The sequence below is a fragment of the Bombus pyrosoma genome, linkage group LG3 (assembly GCF_014825855.1).
Source record: "Bombus pyrosoma isolate SC7728 linkage group LG3, ASM1482585v1, whole genome shotgun sequence".
NCBI classification, from domain to species: Eukaryota; Metazoa; Arthropoda; class Insecta; order Hymenoptera; family Apidae; genus Bombus; species Bombus pyrosoma.
In genome coordinates, this window is record NC_057772.1 from 11,145,741 (window position 1) to 11,165,244 (window position 19,504).

Genomic DNA, 19,504 nt, shown 5'->3' on the forward strand with positions numbered 1-19,504 from the left:
AATTGTCTTACTTAATTAATATACTTCTATAGAGAATTGGCGCGACTCGGAGACTTTGATAATTTACAACGTTCCAATTTACAAACGGTCTTTCAATTAGTTTTCGATCAATAATAAAGCAATAATCAAATTTCTCCGTTTCCAAGCGCATCAACAAGCTATGGAAAGACTAAAAACCACAGTAATTCGATCAGCAAAAACGAACTTTTCCAATCAGAGTTGTGCCTCTAACTTCAACATTCAGAATAGAACTTTTCGCTTTCGTTATCCTTTTAGCAGCATAATTTTCCGAAAGAGCAATCTCCTAATTTCAACCTTACAATTTCAATTTCTCTTTAAAAGGAAATTTAATTTCAGAATTACTTTGACAGCGGCCAGTAGCCATGTTCTAAAATTCATCACGAACCAACCCTATTTCTAATGCTTGTTCGTGGCTACCACTAATTTTACCACTTCTTATCACGTGACCTTTTACACGCTAATTGAGGCATAACGCAAATAGTACACATTTTTCCAGCGTAATTTACGACTGATAGGGAACGATGATTTGCGGTTATTAATCTCCGTTAGACGGTTCATCGGTATGTTCAGAATACTTTGCGTTCGGTTCAATCGCAGATCAATCTCAATCTGTCGACCATGATATCGCTGGAATCTAGTTAATTACACATTTCTGCGTTTACTGAGTTTTCTACAAATAAGATAACTATGTGAATGCGTTTGGACACGGACTCGTTGCGTGATACACTTTGATCTGATTAACTGGTTTTCGTTAAGTAGAATAAAAGTTTCATTGGAATTACTAATTAAAAATACCTTTTTTTTATCTTCTGCTATATTTCCGTTTATCCTAAAGAAATAAATATGAATATGATATTTAAAATTGATTGAGAGGATTAGGTAAACTATTTCGTTCGTCTTTGGCGATTAGGTAAACTATTTCGCTCGTCGTGTTTTCTTTTCTATTACAGAATATCAGTGCTAAACGTATAAATCGTGGAATGTTTACCCGTGAACTCAATTAAACGTATTGCAAAGAAGTTTTATTTCCAATTTTTTCTGTAATAAATCTTTTCTATTTTTTTTTTTTTTCAAATAGATTTTTATATAATTCTAGGTTTTAAAAGTACGACTGCTGTGCTTTTAAATATTTTAAACGTAGAATAGCTTTCGAATATTTTGCAAAGAGTTTCCTTCTAGGACATTTTCACAGAAAATTTTCACGTAACGTAGGTGATGCTACTTGGTGACAGTGGTGTCGGGAAAACCTGCCTCCTAACACGATTTAGAGATGGCAGATTCCTGTCTGGCAACTATATCACCACCGTGGGCATTGATTTTAGGGTGAGATATTCTAAATTCTTCCTAGAAATGCCACAAACAGAAATGAATTCATTTTAAAATACGAAGAAACAATTTACTAAGAAAAACCAAGTGACCGTTAGAATGTTAATATAGGTGAGAGAATCATTTATCAAATGAAATATATAAATGCTTTCTGTGTTTCAGAATAAAGTAGTCGTCGTCGACGATACGTCTATCAAGCTTCAAATATGGGACACGGCCGGGCAAGAAAGATTTCGAAGCGTGACGCATGCTTATTACAGAGACGCTCATGGTAATTATACCCTTATCGCAGATTTATACACGAAGTTGATAAAGTTGTTGATTATTTATCGTAAGAAAAGTAAAAATGGTCTGCGAACCTCATTGGATAATGAAATTTTCAAGGACAAATATATGAACATTGTAATATATAGGTAGGAAAATTTACCAAATGTCCAGCTGGACAAATTGTAAAGTACAAATTAAATAATAAAAAAGAAAATATTGTAATATTATACAAATTTCTAAAGAAATAGGAACTAAAGTGTGATAGTTTAATTACTTGGTCGACTTATCTTAAATTTTGTATAATTAATTTTAACATATATTATTCGTTACATATAAAATCCTCTAATTTATATATTACTTACACTCTCTAATTGTAATTAGGATCATCTTAAGTAATATATATTATAAAACCAGACTAAATGTTTGAAATGTTAAATTTAGTGTGCGGAAGAGCAGCTTTCTTGCAATTTCATCCGAAATATAGTTAAAACAACGAAAATTAAGTAAAGATCTGTTTATATATTTTACTTTTAATATTTTATACGTCTTTTTACGCGTTATACACGTTCTATACGTTTCATTTATACACCTTTAAATTTCTCATAAATGCATAAACGTGCGCAGTCCATTAATATGTATTTTCTTCGTCTGTATATAGCTTCTAATTGCAGCTAAAAAAAAGACAGCTAAAAAAATGTTTGTGACACAATTACATATGTTAAAGGACACGTTTCAAATAATTCATGATAGAGAAGTTTTCGTTGCCAGCGTGCAATCAGCCTTCCATTTACAAACAGCATCGCATCCAGTAATCATGACACAAGGCGATAGCATAATTAGGTACTAGTTGGACAGACTTGTTTGAGACAAGAATAAAGGACAATAACTGACAATTGATCGCAAGGCATAAATTAGCAGTTTCTCTGCTGTGTTTATGATTTCATTACAATAATAATGCTTGGCGGGTGTCTCTATTGAAACTTCAATTTTAACTACGTGTGCCATGAGAATGATTCTAATCAAATATTACCAATCAAATTTAATTATATTCCTGTATTAGTTTACTAAAAAGTAATTTCGTTAGAGTTAATTCTAGAATAAGTTTATAATGATATCATGAATATTTATCAGTATAACGTTTCTAGTAAATTTACATTAATTTTCTCACTCTAGAAAAAAAAAAAAAAAAAAGAAAGAAAAAATAAATAGCTGACTTATTTCTCTCGATGAATTGTCGCCAATTGCCAGGTTTGTGCTAAACCAACGACCGCTGAGAAAAAGAACGTGTCCCAGATAATCGAAATGCTGATGAAGTTTTTCACGTAACCGGCTAAGTAGAAGGCCAAAACGCTGAGAACTCTGAACTGACTGGATATTATGTAAATTGCGTTATACAATGTGACATTACATATAACTGCATTCCAAGTATGTGGAAATATGGTTTCTTTACTGGAAAATACGAGACGAAAGTCCGCCTCTGATTTCTCTGTAAAACGTTCTGTTTCAATTTAACAAGTACTTATAACTCTGCTCGCTACTCTATCATCCTGTTCGCAAGTCTTTTACGACGTCTCTTATTTTTAATAAAACTTTCATGATCTAAAAATGATAAAAAATACAGATTATTCTGTAAGCACCAATAACATTTTAACAACAAACTATTTCACTATCGGTCAAGTAAAACGAAGTTCGATGAACGCGTTTTCGAGCAATAACGGTTTAGCGGGTATAGTGGTGTTAAAACAGGCCATGAAACGTTTCAAAATTCAAGGAGAGCCTTAATTTTGGGGAGCTACTTTAAGCGAATTCGAGGGTAAAGGAGCGGAGGAGGAAACGCGTTGTCCGCCGTCGGGGGTCGACCATTGTTTGCATGGAGAAACCCTCTTTCAGCAGTGGCGCGACAATAGTCGGACGTTTCAAAGGCGTGGATAACAATTACGCCTCGGAGACACTTCGACAATAGTGTCTCCATCGTCAGATATTACTGGAACGGCCAAGCTTTACTCCTGTGAACTTTAACCCACCGTGGTATACTGGTGAGAAAACAAGCTTTCGAATGGAAAAACACTTCCACTTCTTGCGTAAATAATTGATGAAAATTCAAAGTAGGACGAGCACGAATGAAAAGTATTTATTTATTGATTTATCTACTGGTTAATAGAACGGGTATAAACCCGATATATACATACAATTATATATAAGTAAAAAAATAAACAAAAATAGAAAGGACAGGAAGAAGAACAGCAACGGCTAAAATTATAAAATTAAAAAATTAAATATAAATGGAATTACAAAAAATCCGCGGTTAAAACATAATCTAAACAGTACGTATAGCTGTGTATAAAGATTCCTCGAAACAATTAGCAGAGCTACAAAAAAGGAATTAATTATATCCGTAAGCGTATTGGCTAGTTTTAGTATTCGATTAATTGGATACGCTCGAACCATATTTAATTTTTACGGTAGCATCTCGAAATGTGTGAGTTTGTTTGAAAAGTTTTTGAAGGAGCGTACAAATAAATAAGCTGTGATAATTGGGGATATATGAAATCGAGTGCTGTAGCAAAATTGTAATTCTTTAGTAAAATTATCTTAATAAATATTTTAAATGCCAATACGCAAGAAGAAGAGACGAACGTTCGAAAGGATATTTTTCTGAAAAAAAATCATATCGAACAAAGCATGTATATCGCATATAACAAAGCAACCGTTTCAGAAACTTCCAACCGAATAATATTCCCAGAGACACTCTCAAGTACAAAGGCGCACTTCATTTTCTTGCGCATAAAAACACACTTCATTTTCTCGCATCTCAATTTGCCAGGCCGTGAAAACGTCGTTTGACACAACGCGATGTTTATAAAAGAACGACGAAACAGACGCGTGTAAATTTCTCTGACCAATGAAAAAGGGGAGAACAAACGAGCTGTAGCATTTTACGGACACGTAATAACATGGACAGCGTCACGTGGAAACTTTTGTTTCCGCGTGTGTCTATCAATTACTAGGATCACGGCCGGTTGCACAACGATCATTATTGGTTTCAGCTCTTTTATTGCTGTACGACGTGACGAACAAGACGAGTTACGACAACATCAGAGCCTGGCTGAGCGAAATCCGGGAACACGCGAACGAGGACGTGGTCATCATGCTGTTGGGTGAGTTTCGATTATTATTTGACGATCACAGTACAAAACTTCGTAAATCAAATCCTTCGTTTTTTTTTTAGCGAAGCACAACTTTAAAATTCAATGCACTGTCAAATAATCTTGTCTTATTAACCCTCTGTAAGCAAGCATGTTTTCATACTATCCAACAAGCTTGTTTAACAACAACAACAACCTTGTTTGTTTGTTTTTTATGTCCACATCCGCATACGATCCCACTAAGTTATTATGTTTGCTTTAAAATTGAAAAAGAAAGGATGGATAAATTTTATCGTCATTAAACCTGACTTTAGAAGTCATTAAACCTGACCTTATAAATCATTAAACCTGACCCGATAAAGAGAGCATATTTTTAGATATAACGAATTATTCTTCTTTTCAACTGTGCCATATTTACCATGCTATCTTTTAGTTGTTATAACTATCCTTTTAGCAAATGCATAACATAAAAAAAGAAGGAAAATCAACAAAAATTAAAATGAACATGTCTCTTATCTAGTCTTTATTTGCATTCGTCTAAAGAGACTAAGGAAGGAAAACAGAGGAAAGGAAAAGAGCCGTGATTGCTTTCTTTGTCGTCTCGTTTGCGAGAAAGTTGCCAAGATGATCGATACGTTAGCTGGTTTTTGCATAGTTTCGACGGGTTTCTTACTTTCGTAGAAAGTCGAGAAAGACGTTCTAGGAAGAGCAGAGCGTTGGTTGAGAGAATCGTTAAAATCAAGAACTGTTCGCTAGCTTGATTGGATGATTGGTTAGCCGTGTCTTGACAGATGATCAATATCTAAATATAAATATCATAAGTCGTAAAACATTGAATGAAAGAATGTCAAATATTTATAACAATTTTTAATAAATTTCAATTCTTCCTTTTTAGAATTCTAAATAGTTATTCAATTTTTATGAATGGAATATTCGACTTAAGACCACTTATATTGAAATAGTTCGGTCGAGGATATTTTAGTATTGAGTAAGGAGATTTATGGCTACGTAATTATTTGCCGTAATCTTGGTGTGGGCAAGCAGGTACCTATCTCTATATTTGCTTTAACACTTTTTGCTTCCTACTGAAAACACCACGAAACCGCTTAGTTTTAGATATAAATAATTTTATATTTTTGAATAGTACTTTTAGTACTAATCAGCAGTAGTAGCTGAGATACTTTCGAAATTTTGTATTAAAATTGATGTACTTGTTAATAATAACTGCAACAGTTTGGTTCTCTATATAAGAGTTAAATAACGTTTGAATGATCTGTTTGGTAGCTTTTCATGAACTTTATCACAAGAGAATAAAACTAGCTCTATACCTCTATAAGTAACATGTATTCTAACTATGGATCTGAAACTTCTAATTGAAACGACAGCTCCAAGAAGTGATTCACGAGAAAGCACCGATTACCAGCTTATTTTTCTAAAATAAGATAAATAGAACATGATAGATTTTATAGTCAGATCAGGACATCGACTTCGCAGCAAATGATATGTTTAATAGCGTGCAGATTTACTTTTAACGACAAGTAAAAATAAATCTAGACTAGACATAGATAAAATCACTTTCAATGTCAACTTATTAATTCCATTCTATCATTCTAGCTCACGTTAAACAAACATTTCCACTTATTAAACATTATGTTTACTTCACCAAAGTCTAATAAATTAAAACAAATAATTTTAGGCAACAAGTCTGACTGTGGACCGGAACGAGTAGTGAAGAAAGAACACGGAGAACGATTGGCGCAAGAGTACAAAGTTCCCTTTATGGAAACCTCAGCTAAAACTGGCCTGAACGTCGAATTGGCCTTCTTGGCCGTTGCTAGGTATTTCCATTAATCATCACCAACCTATCATCTGTCAATCTTAAACAGATTAAATTTTAAGGCAGCACTGTACAAATACCAAGGTGTAATGCAGACGAACGTTTTAGTGATGCAATCATAACACGATTAAGCATATTGCAAACAAATTCGGACCTGATTCTAACCTATATAACATGAGTTCAAACACTTTAGTACAACTTTACTGTAATATTCCGAGTTCCGAGTATTTCCGGTTCCGAGCTCAGTAAAGCCTAGTCTACACTGACAGATAATTGTATACAGTAGTCTACAACCTACATATATTTTTCTGCGGATTTTTCCCTGGAAAATGTATACGAATTGACTGCGGACAATTATCTGCCAGTGTAAACTAGGCTTTCACTATGATCCAAGTAACGCTACAATATACTTTGCAAATACCAAAAGATCACCATTTCTTATGAATACTAGATAAATCCCATAAAGTGAAACTTATTGGAATTGATTTAGATTCGTGGAAATATATTGAAATTCATCCCGTCTCTACGTGCAATCCTCATGAGTGTTCAATCCTACTATTGCATTAGAAGCATGAACGTTGCGAAATCGCAACAAAGTCAAGTGACTGGTTTTCATCAGACTTAAGCAGCTGGGGAACACTTGATAAGATAAAAAGCCAAGTTCTATTTGATTTCAGAGACTTGAAGGCGAGGAAAAGCAACGACCCGGATGACACAAAATTCAACGTACAAGACTACGTCCGTCAGCAGTCGCAACGGAATTCCTGCTTCAATTCCAGTTGCCTGACTACCTGAATTGCGCAGTAATCCTGCGCACACACCTCTCTGCGATAGATTTAGACGAATGGTGGAACATGGACCGGAACTGGTTGGCCATAAAAATGGCGCGAAACTATCGTGGGCGTTCAACAATTCGTCCCTTATGATTCATAACAAATAATCATTGAAACGTTACCTCGTTGCAGATGTCATTCGTAAAACGAGACGAATTTTTGTAACATTGCACAATTCGTTCACGAGAGCTTGTTGTTCGAACGAATTGACTCTCAAACGAGATCGAGCAAAATTGAAAGAAATCGAAAGAAAACGCACTAATGAGATCGAAAATAGAATTTTTTATTTTTACTGAAAAGAGATTCCAAGAAATGTCGAAACAACGTTTCTGTTCCACCAGAAGAGTACCTTTATCGAGGCATAAACGAAAAAAATGTAGATGGATAGAAAGCTGATATTTTTCAAAGAGACCGAATAGGAAACTCTTGTTAACGATACGTGTATAGAAATTTATTTATCGATGGTTAATCCTATACTGTACATTAATGTGAATAGCTGATTCGGGACAAAGGTCCGCGAGATACATAGATTTAGGGAATCTCTTGATGGTTCTAATTTGTGCACTGTATATGATCGTTGCGGTATTAATAGAAGGAGGGGGAAGAAAGAGAAAAAAAAATATTTAAAATGAAATTGTATTCAAAACGTGGTATCGATAAATTAATGAGATGTTCACGTGGAAGCTCACCATGTACCAAGTAGATTTGCGGTTTTAGAGTGGCCGTCGTGTAGAAGAGCTTTTCGAAATATGCCATAGCTGCCATATATACAACACGTTTTAGAAAAGAACGCTCAATAATTTTTTGTTCGAAAGCGTATTCTCGTAGTTTTCAGGTATGAGTGATTGAAGCTTTTCAATCGATGCTACATGTGTATGTAGAGACATATTCATAAGTCTTTTAATCTTTACAATCATTTAGATTGATGAAACTCTTTAGAAAATTTTGCATAATTGTATTTTGTTTTCAAACTTTATCCTGTATCTATTCGTTTTGCAATTAAATAAAGCTCGTGTGTGTATAATCGTGTAGTTTGTGATAACGGTTGCATTAGTTACGTGACCATATCTGATTTCTAACCTTTTGTATGTAATAGTCCTATATACGACAGGATATTTTCGATCAGCCCAATTTGTATTGTGAATTTTTGGATTTTATACACTGTATTACTTTTATAACCGCATGATGATAATTTGCTACTGAGACTTCGAAATTGAAAAAAAAAAAAAAAAATGTTAAAATATTTGATTTCGTTAATTCGCGGTTACCGAGTGATTCGTTGCGAATGATAAAGGTAAATGAAACGAAATGTAACCGTGTACGTTACCTGTAGTATATGTACAATGTATCTTATCAGCGTGTACAAACGACAAACAGTTACATGTCAAGTGTATATTAACAAATAATATATATAAAATAAACGACCACTCGACCAACTATATAACCATTGCTTTGTAATTTACCACTACTGCCCTTGTTTTCCTATTTTAGTAACGTCATCATTTTTGTAAAAACTTTTGGAACCATTTGACATCATACATTCGTTATCCAGATCAAAATATTTGGTTTTTATCACTGAATATACATTCCACATATTTGTCACTACATATTGTCACGCGAAACGTGATAATATTCGGCCGATAAATAAATATCGCGTTAAAAAGCAGCGTGCTTTTACCTAGCGCGCGCTCGTTGTCTAATTTTTCCTTTGAACGCCAGGAACGTATCGAAATGGACCGCTCGGGCTCAGTTTCAAATGTCGACGTACAAACAAAACGCTGCGTCCCTAACCTGCTTCTGAGGAGCACGCATTATTGGCAGGCAGAACACCTGCCTGATATTCAGTGAAGAAGAGCCACGAACATCTACGTCCACGATGGACGAGGTGGTGGAGTTGCAGAATATGGAAGATGTGTGTAGACTCTGCCTGTCCACCGATGAGCCAAAATTGTCGGTGTTCGAAACAGGAGACTCTCCGGTGTCCATAGCCAGCAAGATACATGGTTGTCTATCGATTCAGGTGCGTGCGTAAAATATTATTATTTAATACTTTTGTGTCCGTCATCTTCCTGAATGTTTATTTCTCTTCGTATACTCTTATACGCTTCGCGTTTTGTTACTGCGTTGAAACGAGTACATTGAGGTTAGGTCTATACGGATCATGTTTGAGATGGGATCATTGGCAATGGTGATTATGGGTATTTCATTGATGTTTATTCTTATTGGTAAAGGTTAGATAGACGAATATCAAATGAAACGTGTTTCCATAGTAATATTATCTTTAGAGAAACCTAACTTTTGTTCAAAGTTTGGTACATACTTATATCTTTATTGGGTTTATGTACTTTCTAGATTTTAATAACGGATAGATTATCAACGAAAATATGTGCACAATGTATTAAAAATGTGAATGAGTGGCATAATTACAAGGAAACATGTTTGCGTTCACAAGACAAGTTGCATCGGTGGTTGGAGCAACATATGCAACCAAATCCAGTGGTAAATATATGTGTTCTATTAATTTTGTGAGTATAATATAATATATGAACTTGTAAACAATGTATTATTGTCATGTGTCATAGGTTGTAACTATTAAGAATGAACCTGTTGATTTGGACTTTTGTGAGGACAATGTCGAGGTTATTTCTGAATCTACAAATGATTCGGATTTGGTAAGTATGATATGCATCAAAACAAACTGTCAAAAAATAAAAGTACATTAAAATTGGTTTATTTTGTAGGAGGCCACTAATCTTGAAGAAAATAATCCTTTAGAAAATAATGATCAAGATCAGCAATTACCTGATGATGAAGTAGCTTTAGAAAAAGATCAACCAGCCTTAACGAAAGATATGGATATTTGTATAAAATCTGAATCACAAGATGATTATGACACAGATTGTACTATAGAAATTGAATCTGTTACTGGTAGTGAACTTGTTTTGAATCCCCTTTCAAGCTCAGAGGATAGGATTATGGAAGCTGATTCCACTCAGAAATCCAATGCATCCACATCAGCAAGCAAGAAAAAAGTTAGAAGAGGCCCACACACCCATTTTAGGGGTGCACGTGTTTTTAAACAGAAATGTGTACATTGTCAAATTAATTTGCATTCTAAGTATTCTTATGCAAAGCATATGGAAAGATTTCATAGTGACAAACAAAATGGTAGTGTTAATCAATTGGAATTGGATGATGAGGAAGAGCTTGTTGAAGATTTGGAAGATGAATTAATGAGCATGGAGAAGGATGCTCCATTGACACAAGTGCAGCAAAATATTATAAGTCAATTGAAGACATATTCATGTTACTCTTGTGAACAAAGTTTTAGCGATCGTAGAAGTACTCTTTTCCACATTCGTCAGCACATGCCCGATCTAAGACCGCACACGTGTATCGCGTGTTTGACGGAGTTTCCAGATCGATCAATGTATAAAGTACATTGTAGAGCATCGTTCGAGTGTGCAATGAAGATTGCTCTTGTTATACCCAAACAAGGCTTAGAGAAATGCTTTACGTGTAATATGTGTTTACGTTCTCTGCCGGACAGAAAGCAGCTGCTTACTCATCTATCGAAACATTCAGATAAACAGTACGAGGAACTGGTATCTCCAACACGATCTCCTCCTAAATTAAAACCAGTAACTCCTCTGCCATCTTTGAGACAGGAGTCACCGAAAAAATCGTTCAAAGGAAATCGTCCTCTGAACATACCCAACCCTTACAAAAATGGTGATCCTGCGCACAATCATGTATGCGACCTGTGTGGTATGATTTACAGGTACAAACCAAACATGCTGAAGCATAGAGACTTGTGTCAACGTTTATCACCCGACGTCAGAACATCCTATAGATGTGTCCATTGTGGCATGACATATTTGGTGTTCAAAAAGTTTCATTCTCATCTAACGCTGGACCACAAAAAGAGTGATTTCATATGTGCTGAATGCGGCAGCAAATTAAAATCTCCTAGTGATTATCTGGAACATCACCAAGAGCACTATAATGATCTTAACAAGGAAGGACCTTCTGAATTGAAAAACGATAAAGTAAAGGCTACGCAGAACATTTCAAAGCCCATCAAGGATTGGGATACGTTTGAAGCTGAAGTGAATGCTGGTAAACTATCAGACAGTAATCAGTATAGCTGTGCCCTTTGTAATTTGGAATTCACTACTAGATCTGAACTAATGGAACACAGGAATCTTCATCTGAAAGTGAAAATTTATTCTTGTGTCATTTGTCGTAGTATGTTCAGCAGCGCAGGTGCTTTGGAAATTCACATGAAAGATCATGGTATAGAAGATCCGAATGAAAGAAATGCAAACATCTCTTGTGTGGAGTATGGTACGGTACAAGAAGATTCACAGGACTCAAATTCAGTAAATGTCAGCGCCACCTCGGATCCTGGCGATAAAAAGAACGAGTGCGACCTGTGCGGCAAGGTATTCTCGAATAGCGCTAATCTTAAGAGGCATATCAGAAATATTCACAATGTTATCAGAGGCAACGTCATCTGCGCCCATTGTCGACGAACGTTCAAGAGTAAAGAGTCGCATGACCGACACTTAGCAACTGATCACCCAAAGATTACGAAGTCCATACATCAGTGTTCTAAATGTCGAAAGACTTTCTTCTTCAGAGCTAACCTAAATCTTCACTTCGAAACTGCCCACGCTCAGGAATTAGGTGGTCACGAATGCGACATTTGCGGTAAGATGTTCATGGAAGAATCATCTTTAAAGATACACAGGAGCTGGCACAATCGAGCAAACTCTAGATTGAGTTTACGATTTATGAAGAAAGATGTCCAAAAGCCATTGAGTCAAACTAAGCAAGAGGAATCTTTCAATTCCAGTATGACCCGACCAGCTAGAGCACGAAAATCTTACCCAAATTTACCTCCAACAAAGCCAAATGGTAATTTCCAATGCCAAGTTTGCAGTGACAAGTTCAACGATGTAACAGAATTGAGGACACACTTATGGGATGTGCACTGTGCTCGCAATAAAGCTGAGAAGAGCTTTTCAGGTGACGAATTTCAATGTGAGCTTTGCACAAATGTTTTCCCTGACAAGGAGACATTAGACATGCATACGCAATGGCACAAAGCTCAACCCATTCTTGATGATGTAAAGAAATCTGATCACATTTGTGACATTTGTGGGAAACTATACAGCTCTAAAAAGATACTGTCGAGACATAAGAAGCTTCACAAATCCACAGTCGTAGCTGTTACAAAGCTACAGTCAGCTGGCAAAAACTTAGCAAGTAGTCCACTTGTATGCACTCTCTGTCACAAGGTGTTCAATAGTACTCGGTCGCTTCATCGTCATAGGCTCAACCTACATGCTAACATATTTAACCAACAATCCGAACATGTATACAACAACGCGAGAAGACTATCTCAAGAAGAGTCGAGATCTAAGAAAATAAAATTAGAAGAAGAGGATAAAAAAGCACCTCTCCCCATGGATGCCATGAGCGCGGGCAGGAAGTCAGTTATGTGCCACGTCTGTAGAAAGTTCTTTGCAAACATGAGCGTATTGTACAAGCACAAACAATTGGTGCACAATAAGACTCACATGAATCTGTTACAGAATCTAGCCAAGTCATATAATATCGAATGTATACCATTACCCAGCAATGATGGTAAAGTCCTTTGCAACATTTGCTATAAAAAGTTTTCTGGTGTGTCGAATCTGCGCCAGCATTTTACCATAAAACATAAAAATGCTCCTCCCAAATTTGCTTGTTCTGTAGACGGTTGCAAGCTCACGTTCCCAACGCCGACAATCGTAAAGAACCATGAATTGTCGCATAACAGCATTATCTACAGTTGCACCTTATGCGACAGACACGTATTCAACAAGACAGCAATGTCAGATCACTTGCTGACGACACACAACACTATCTACAATGCTGAGAACAGCAAGAACTTCCACAGAGAGATGGATTTGACCAAATATGTGGTGGAGGGTGCAGTAGACGCGACTTGTCCTCAATGCAAGATCAAGTATCCCAACAATAGGGCTATGAAGATTCACTACTTCAAGTTCCACGATGGTACAAACCAGTAGAATCGTGTATTTTTTCATGTCTGAAATAATTTGCAAAAATACCAACGAAATGTATAGGTGGTTAAGAAGAATCGAATGTGACAAGTACTTGGTCCTACGGGCGGAGAAACTCTTCGAGTTGACTAAATGCTGCCTTACACACATTTTTTTACCAAATCCTCGATTCACAACTAATTGTCTGATACATTGATGATAACGTTCATAAGAGTTCAAAGGGCACGTAATATCTCCTGACGTTCTTTTATTTCAGAGTAGATGGTTGAAATATACTTTGGCTGGTTTTGTTTCTCTTTGGCTATCACAGGAGATGACCTGTTCCTTAATCAGGATCAGGGCATATTAGCCTGATCTTTCATGAGCTTTGTAAATAAAGCACTACATATTATTGTAGAAGAATGAAGATACTACACGCGAGAAAGAGAGAGGGAGAGAGAGAGAGTCTTTATATTTCTTCATTTAATGTTATTCCCTGAGTTACAGTTTTCAGGTCTATTTCTGTATTGATCGCAATGTTAGTTATTTTCCGCTGAGCGCTAATCACTCAAAAGACATCGCGAAAATAAAAATAGCACTTATTGACACGTGTTGAATCAACTGGTCAGACTTCGTAGAAAATTAAGCGATCGACGTGTCTAGAAGATAATTGAGCTTGATTGATTGGAACTCTCGATGAATCTATTACTGAATATTTGAAGAAATTTTTTGGTTCGTTGAGGTATAACTTTATTTGTGGAATTGGAACGTGTCAACCTGAATGTGTTTGTATTCAGGAAAGAATGAAACATACTGCGAGACCTCTATTGTACGAGGTACATTTACAACAATATATCTTATCTTTTTTCTGTCTTATTTTTCTTTTTGTTATGGAACAACAGCTATTCTTTCCATTGCAATTTGGCTGAACGCGTTCACTTCACTAGTGGAAAACAGTGCGTCCCTAAATGTTGGACTCTAATGTAAATGAAGGATTGACATTTTCTAACGGTGCGGTTACATATAGGAGGGTATGATGAACGGTGAAGAGATATGATCGACAAACGAGGTTCAGTTTTTGCACATTAATTTATCAGAAGTGCTGTTTTCTGAATGCTAAAATGGAAAGCGATTTTTAAAATGTTGTTCTAGATTTTATTATTAATACGCATACTTGTATTGTATAAGCTGTAGCGTTTTTGCATATAGTGAACAAATAAAGGGAGAAGTAATAAGCACAGATCCTCGATTTTCCAAGAATCACTTGACGTTGTTCTTGTTCATCGACTAACGTCGCAAGGATAGTATTGTACAAGTTCTTAGATCGTTATTTTCTGTTTTTAAACTGTTCATAATAATTAGGCGATCATGTTTGTGAGCAATTTACCTCGTGTCTGTGATGATAGTTCTCGTGATGGCCATCAGAGGGCTACCATCGCTCATGATCCTATAAGTTTTTAACCTCTAGTTCTTCCATATGGATTATCGATCAGTTAGATTTACAGATGAAATATCTTACATTATCGAATGACCAAAGCCTTTATCAATATGTGTCTCTAGGAGTTGTTATATCGGTTAGGTATATCCTTATATATGGTTAGCCAAAACCTTTGTCTGATGGTACTGTCGATGGCAGCCATCTTAAAGAGCAGACCTAAAGAGGAAGAGTCTGAACGGACAATGACCAAACGTGGACAGCTCGATCGGTTAGAACAGACAACTCGCGGATGAGAACAATCCGATTTAGAATCATGGTTCAGCAATTTGATTCTTCTATTTGTACTAAAACGGGAGAGGGATTTGACTCCTTGGACTGATTTTAGATCAGACTGATATAGATCTTCTGTTCTAGCGTATTCACGACACGTGTTCATTAAGTAGCTCCTTTGATAAGATCATCAGTAAATATAGGAGATGTACATAATGATTTGTCTGGTTTACTAAACTCTTTGATTGTTGGTTAAGTTATATTCGAAGTCTTGGTTAGTGATAAGGCTATCTGAGCAGGCAAACTTTGTAATTGTTCTGAGCAGTATCTACACGCGTGGATAGGTGCTAAATGTGAATTTTATCTTTAACCGTTTTGTAATTAGAGAAACTAAATGAGGGAAATTGAAGTGCTATTCGGAGAAATCTGCAGGTTCAACCATTCCATCTACGTTAAGTTTCTTACAGCAGATGTTTGAGACGATGATTACACTCTCGTAGTTATCGTTCTACTCTAACTACAATAGTTCCGAACTTCTCAGACGTAATTGTAATATTCGTAATCATTTATCGGTAATGAAGATACATAGAAGCTATATTTCTGTACATTGAATGTTTTTATATAGTGTCTTTTTATGTGCATTTTGAAAAGAAAAGACTGAGAAAATAGGAATGTTTTATCGAATATTCTTAAACGATTCAGGTTTTAGAGATGCCGCAACGTGCTGAAAAATATTTCTCCTTTTAATTACGATTGCACGAAACATATTTCATTAGCTGAAAGAGATGAGACAATATGAACATTTTAATGCCTAACTGATAATAATGTGAAAATCTGAAATATTATATACATGTATATATGCGGATACATACATGTTGTATTTTAACTTCTTGCAGATGATTATGAATAAATAAATGTATGTATATTACATTAGTATAGTTAGCTCTCTTGCTTTCTCTATTTCTTTGTCTTTCATATCTTTTCTTCTCTATTTTTAATAATGAAATGTTAAGCGAGAAACTTCTACGAAGCACGTAGTTACGTATTAAATTTAAGAATTTTTAAGAAATCAGATCTCACAAGTACAAGATGAAAATATTATTTCTTCTCTGGAAAGGAATATTTTCGAAATTACTTTGGATGAAAAATCGAAAATTTTCAAATGGTCTTTTAGTTATAAGATGCAGTATATAGCAACGATAAAATGTGAAGATGAAAGATATTGAATCAAAATTGCATCTGTCTCGAGGTTGGAGGTGCCTTGTTGTTTGTCCTATTTTCACGTTCACGTTCGCGAACTTGCCCCGACACGATCATAACGTTATCAATGATCGTTGACAATGGTACCAGCCGTAGAACTATATTTTACTTGCAATGTTTCGCGTCCAGCGGCACTTATAGTATCCTAGACGAGCGAATAGCCGCTAAATTACACACCATGTGGATCGAGTATGTTATGTGCGTTCCTTATGTGGCTTTGAACGCAGCCATCCACGTCGAAAGAAGCTATGCACGTGTGGACACTGAATGCACATGTGCAACCAGTGCCTTTAAATTGTTGCAAGACTTTTTGCACAGACCACCTGCACGTACAATGTACATTTTGAAAGAGGATGCGTTGATTGAATGTCTTACATGTTCGAAACTGGGATTGCTATTTGTATGAAATCAGACCGACATGGATAACAGACATTATCCAAAACGTTTTAGTTTTACAATAATGCTCTTCTTCCAAAATATCAGGCAATGGTAAAATGATATTTTTCTTTAAAATATCATAGATGTAAAATTACAAAGATATTTAATTACAGCTTTAAATCTAGATCCATCATATTTAATGGTACCAATAGTGTTTAACTTTGGAAGAAGCGCAGGAACTTTATTTAACCAATATTTTTTATACGTCGTTATGTATACTTTTATGTCAATATCAAAGTTAATGTTAGGCGAAGTAAAAGAACAGAGATGTCTTAGTATCTCAGTATCTAACCAAGATCAATTTTAACTATTTGGATGCGTTCTTTTAATTAGTAAAGTAATTTGTACTAGATTGGAATATCGAACCCTAGGAGCGTAAAATTAATACGTATTGCATATCAAATTAAGTGTGTTACGCCATATGACGCGATATTGATTACTCCAAAAGAACACATGTCGAATGTCATAATCTCTTCATCTCTAGCCGATTCGAAGGTTTACATTGTTTAGGTATGTACATAAGAACTTGTTACTTTACTCATAGCGTGGAGTATTTTTGAGATATTAAATGCGTTAATGAAACTAATTGCGCTAAATGAAAATTCGACGATTTTATTATTTATCTTGGTCGGTTTTTGTGACGAAATTTCCTGCGTCGCGGCTGAATGAGAAATTAGGTCGCTAAGTAGAAATGAATGACATCGAAGCAGACTAGAAGGTCACGTGGGCTGCTCCATTTCAGTGTTGCAACATAATCACGCACACGTTTCGAGCCTAAACATACACGAGTTGTTTAATAGTCTCACGATGGCGTAAGACACGTGTTAGATACGTAGCGCAGATTAGACCAAAGATTTTTGTTAATTATTTTTGCTTTTACAGTTGTTGTTTCTTGGAAATCTTTAGAACTGAAGCATTTAAGCAGAGTTTCATATTCGATCTTTTAGAAGCAATCCTACGTCTTCTTTTATCATTTTAAACTTTATTCTTTGTGATAGACCAGCTTGGAGTCGTTTGTTTAAGTTATAAAACTGATTTCCTTATCAAGTGTTGTATAAATACTGTATTAATTCTATAGAAATTAAAAGAGTTTCAGATTCGCGTTTAAATAAAATCTTCTTCATTCTTTTTTTTCTGAAATAAACGGAATTTTGTCATTATAAACTTTGCGTTAGTCTTTAACAAACGTTAGAGTTCGAACGAATTGCGATCAGATTTTGTACAGAAAAATTATACGCGTGATTATAACTTTATAGTTATAACTTTTTGTTTGATGATAAATCGTGTCGCCAAGTGTCCTTTACTTTGACTGCGTTGTTCACAGTGACGCTATACACGGCTGACTTAGATTTTTTAATCAAAGACACTGGTATCTGTAACGCTGTTAATTATTCAGTGCGCGAAAGTTAGGTCACCGGGTGTTTATCGATTAGATTTTTAACTAGCTCGCTCGTCGTATACACGTCAAGTTTCTAATCGCGTTCTAACGTGTCTCGTCCATCGCGCTATAGGGATTATAGTTTCCTTTTTAGTGGATCTACCTACTGAAGTAAATACATATTTTCCTGTAAATATTGGAATGACCGCTTTTCCGTTAAAAGTGGCTTTCATATATATATATATATATATATGAAATATTGAAATTTTCTATGTATTTTGCAAAGACGAAACTTTCTTTCTTTCTTATGCTTAAAGTAATTGGAGAGTGCTCGTAGAAAACTGTGTAAATACAAAAATTGAAAGATTCTGATTTTTCAATGCGAAATGTTCTACATAGCAATAAGAATACCGTGATATGGAATTAAAGTGCAATTTACCTTCCTGAATAATTATTAATAATGTGTTTTCTACAAGCACTCTTCAATTGTGTATAACATTTATCTATAAAATACTATTATTTCATAATACGTTGTGGTGTTATAAAATAAGTTAATGTATCGCAATGTGTATGTGCGTGTATTGGTTGTATGCATGAACGTTTATACATATGTACGATACATTTAGTGGATATCAATAATCTTCCTTGTAACAGCTGTGAGTCTGAAATACAAATAAACATTCTATTCTCTATTTTAATCTATAACAGCTCGTTGTTAGTTTATTTAGTATAAAATAATTAATTATTTGCCAGAAGATCTCTCCCTTTCGCAATAATAGTATCCTTTTAAATAAGAATTGTAGGAATTAATCTTCCTTTGACATCGACAGGAATATCTTAAACGTGAAAATTTATTCCGCGCATTTAAATTTATCCATTTGCGTTCTGATCGTTTCAAATAACAGCTCGGTATTTTAAACGACGAGTAGAAATGCAGAAGACCGTGTACAGGAAAGGAAACGAAAATTGCTTCACGTCGACCCACGGTCCCATGTCGAAAAGGTTAGAAAGGAGGGAATTTTTAACCTTGGTTAAAAAGTATTGCCACACCCAGCGTATTCTCCAAACTTGATTCCAACTAATTTTTACTCATTTCGTTCTCTACAACTTGGTTCGCATGATCACGTGTTTCAATACAATCGAAGAAACAGAAAACATGTTGCACAACGTGAATTCATCGAATTCAAACCGCTATAATATCTCTTTTCACGATTGAATTCGACATTCCATACAATTG

The 19,504-nt window shown here is 35.3% G+C and overlaps 2 protein-coding genes across 6 annotated transcripts in view; both read left to right on the plus strand.

Annotated features, from left to right (window-relative positions):
• Positions 1 to 8,869, plus strand: part of LOC122565799 (ras-related protein Rab-37) — a 150,762-nt gene extending 141,893 nt beyond the window's left edge. For 4 of the 5 annotated variants that reach the window (XM_043722150.1, XM_043722152.1, XM_043722151.1 and 1 more), the window contains 5 exons: positions 1,234 to 1,344; positions 1,510 to 1,618; positions 4,662 to 4,772; positions 6,457 to 6,598; positions 7,275 to 8,869. In XM_043722150.1, the coding sequence (XP_043578085.1) occupies positions 1,234 to 1,344; positions 1,510 to 1,618; positions 4,662 to 4,772; positions 6,457 to 6,598; positions 7,275 to 7,392 (591 nt within the window). In that variant the 3' untranslated portion in view covers positions 7,393 to 8,869. The remainder of the gene's footprint in view (positions 1 to 1,233; positions 1,345 to 1,509; positions 1,619 to 4,661; positions 4,773 to 6,456; positions 6,599 to 7,274) is intronic. The other variant, XM_043722153.1, reaches the window with a different exon arrangement.
• A 325-nt stretch (positions 8,870 to 9,194) lies between these two features.
• Positions 9,195 to 18,969, plus strand: LOC122565613 (zinc finger protein 62 homolog). The gene is made up of 4 exons (XM_043721738.1): positions 9,195 to 9,450; positions 9,783 to 9,929; positions 10,013 to 10,102; positions 10,172 to 18,969. Exons 1-4 carry the CDS (start codon positions 9,307 to 9,309, stop codon positions 13,508 to 13,510), a joined length of 3,720 nt encoding a protein of 1,239 aa, XP_043577673.1. The 5' UTR covers positions 9,195 to 9,306; the 3' UTR covers positions 13,511 to 18,969.
• Positions 18,970 to 19,504: the final 535 nt, after the last annotated feature.

What these genes read in the sequence shown, in the direction of transcription:
- LOC122565613 (XM_043721738.1), top strand. Translation starts at nt 9,307, where the DNA reads ATGGACGAGGTGGTGGAGTTGCAGAATATGGAAGATGTGTGTAGACTC. An exon ending in ATATGCAACCAAATCCAGTG is followed by an intron (nt 9,930 to 10,012) that starts GTAAATATATGT and finishes CATGTGTCATAG; the next exon opens with GTTGTAACTATTAAGAATGA. An exon ending in CTACAAATGATTCGGATTTG is followed by an intron (nt 10,103 to 10,171) that starts GTAAGTATGATA and finishes TTTATTTTGTAG; the next exon opens with GAGGCCACTAATCTTGAAGA.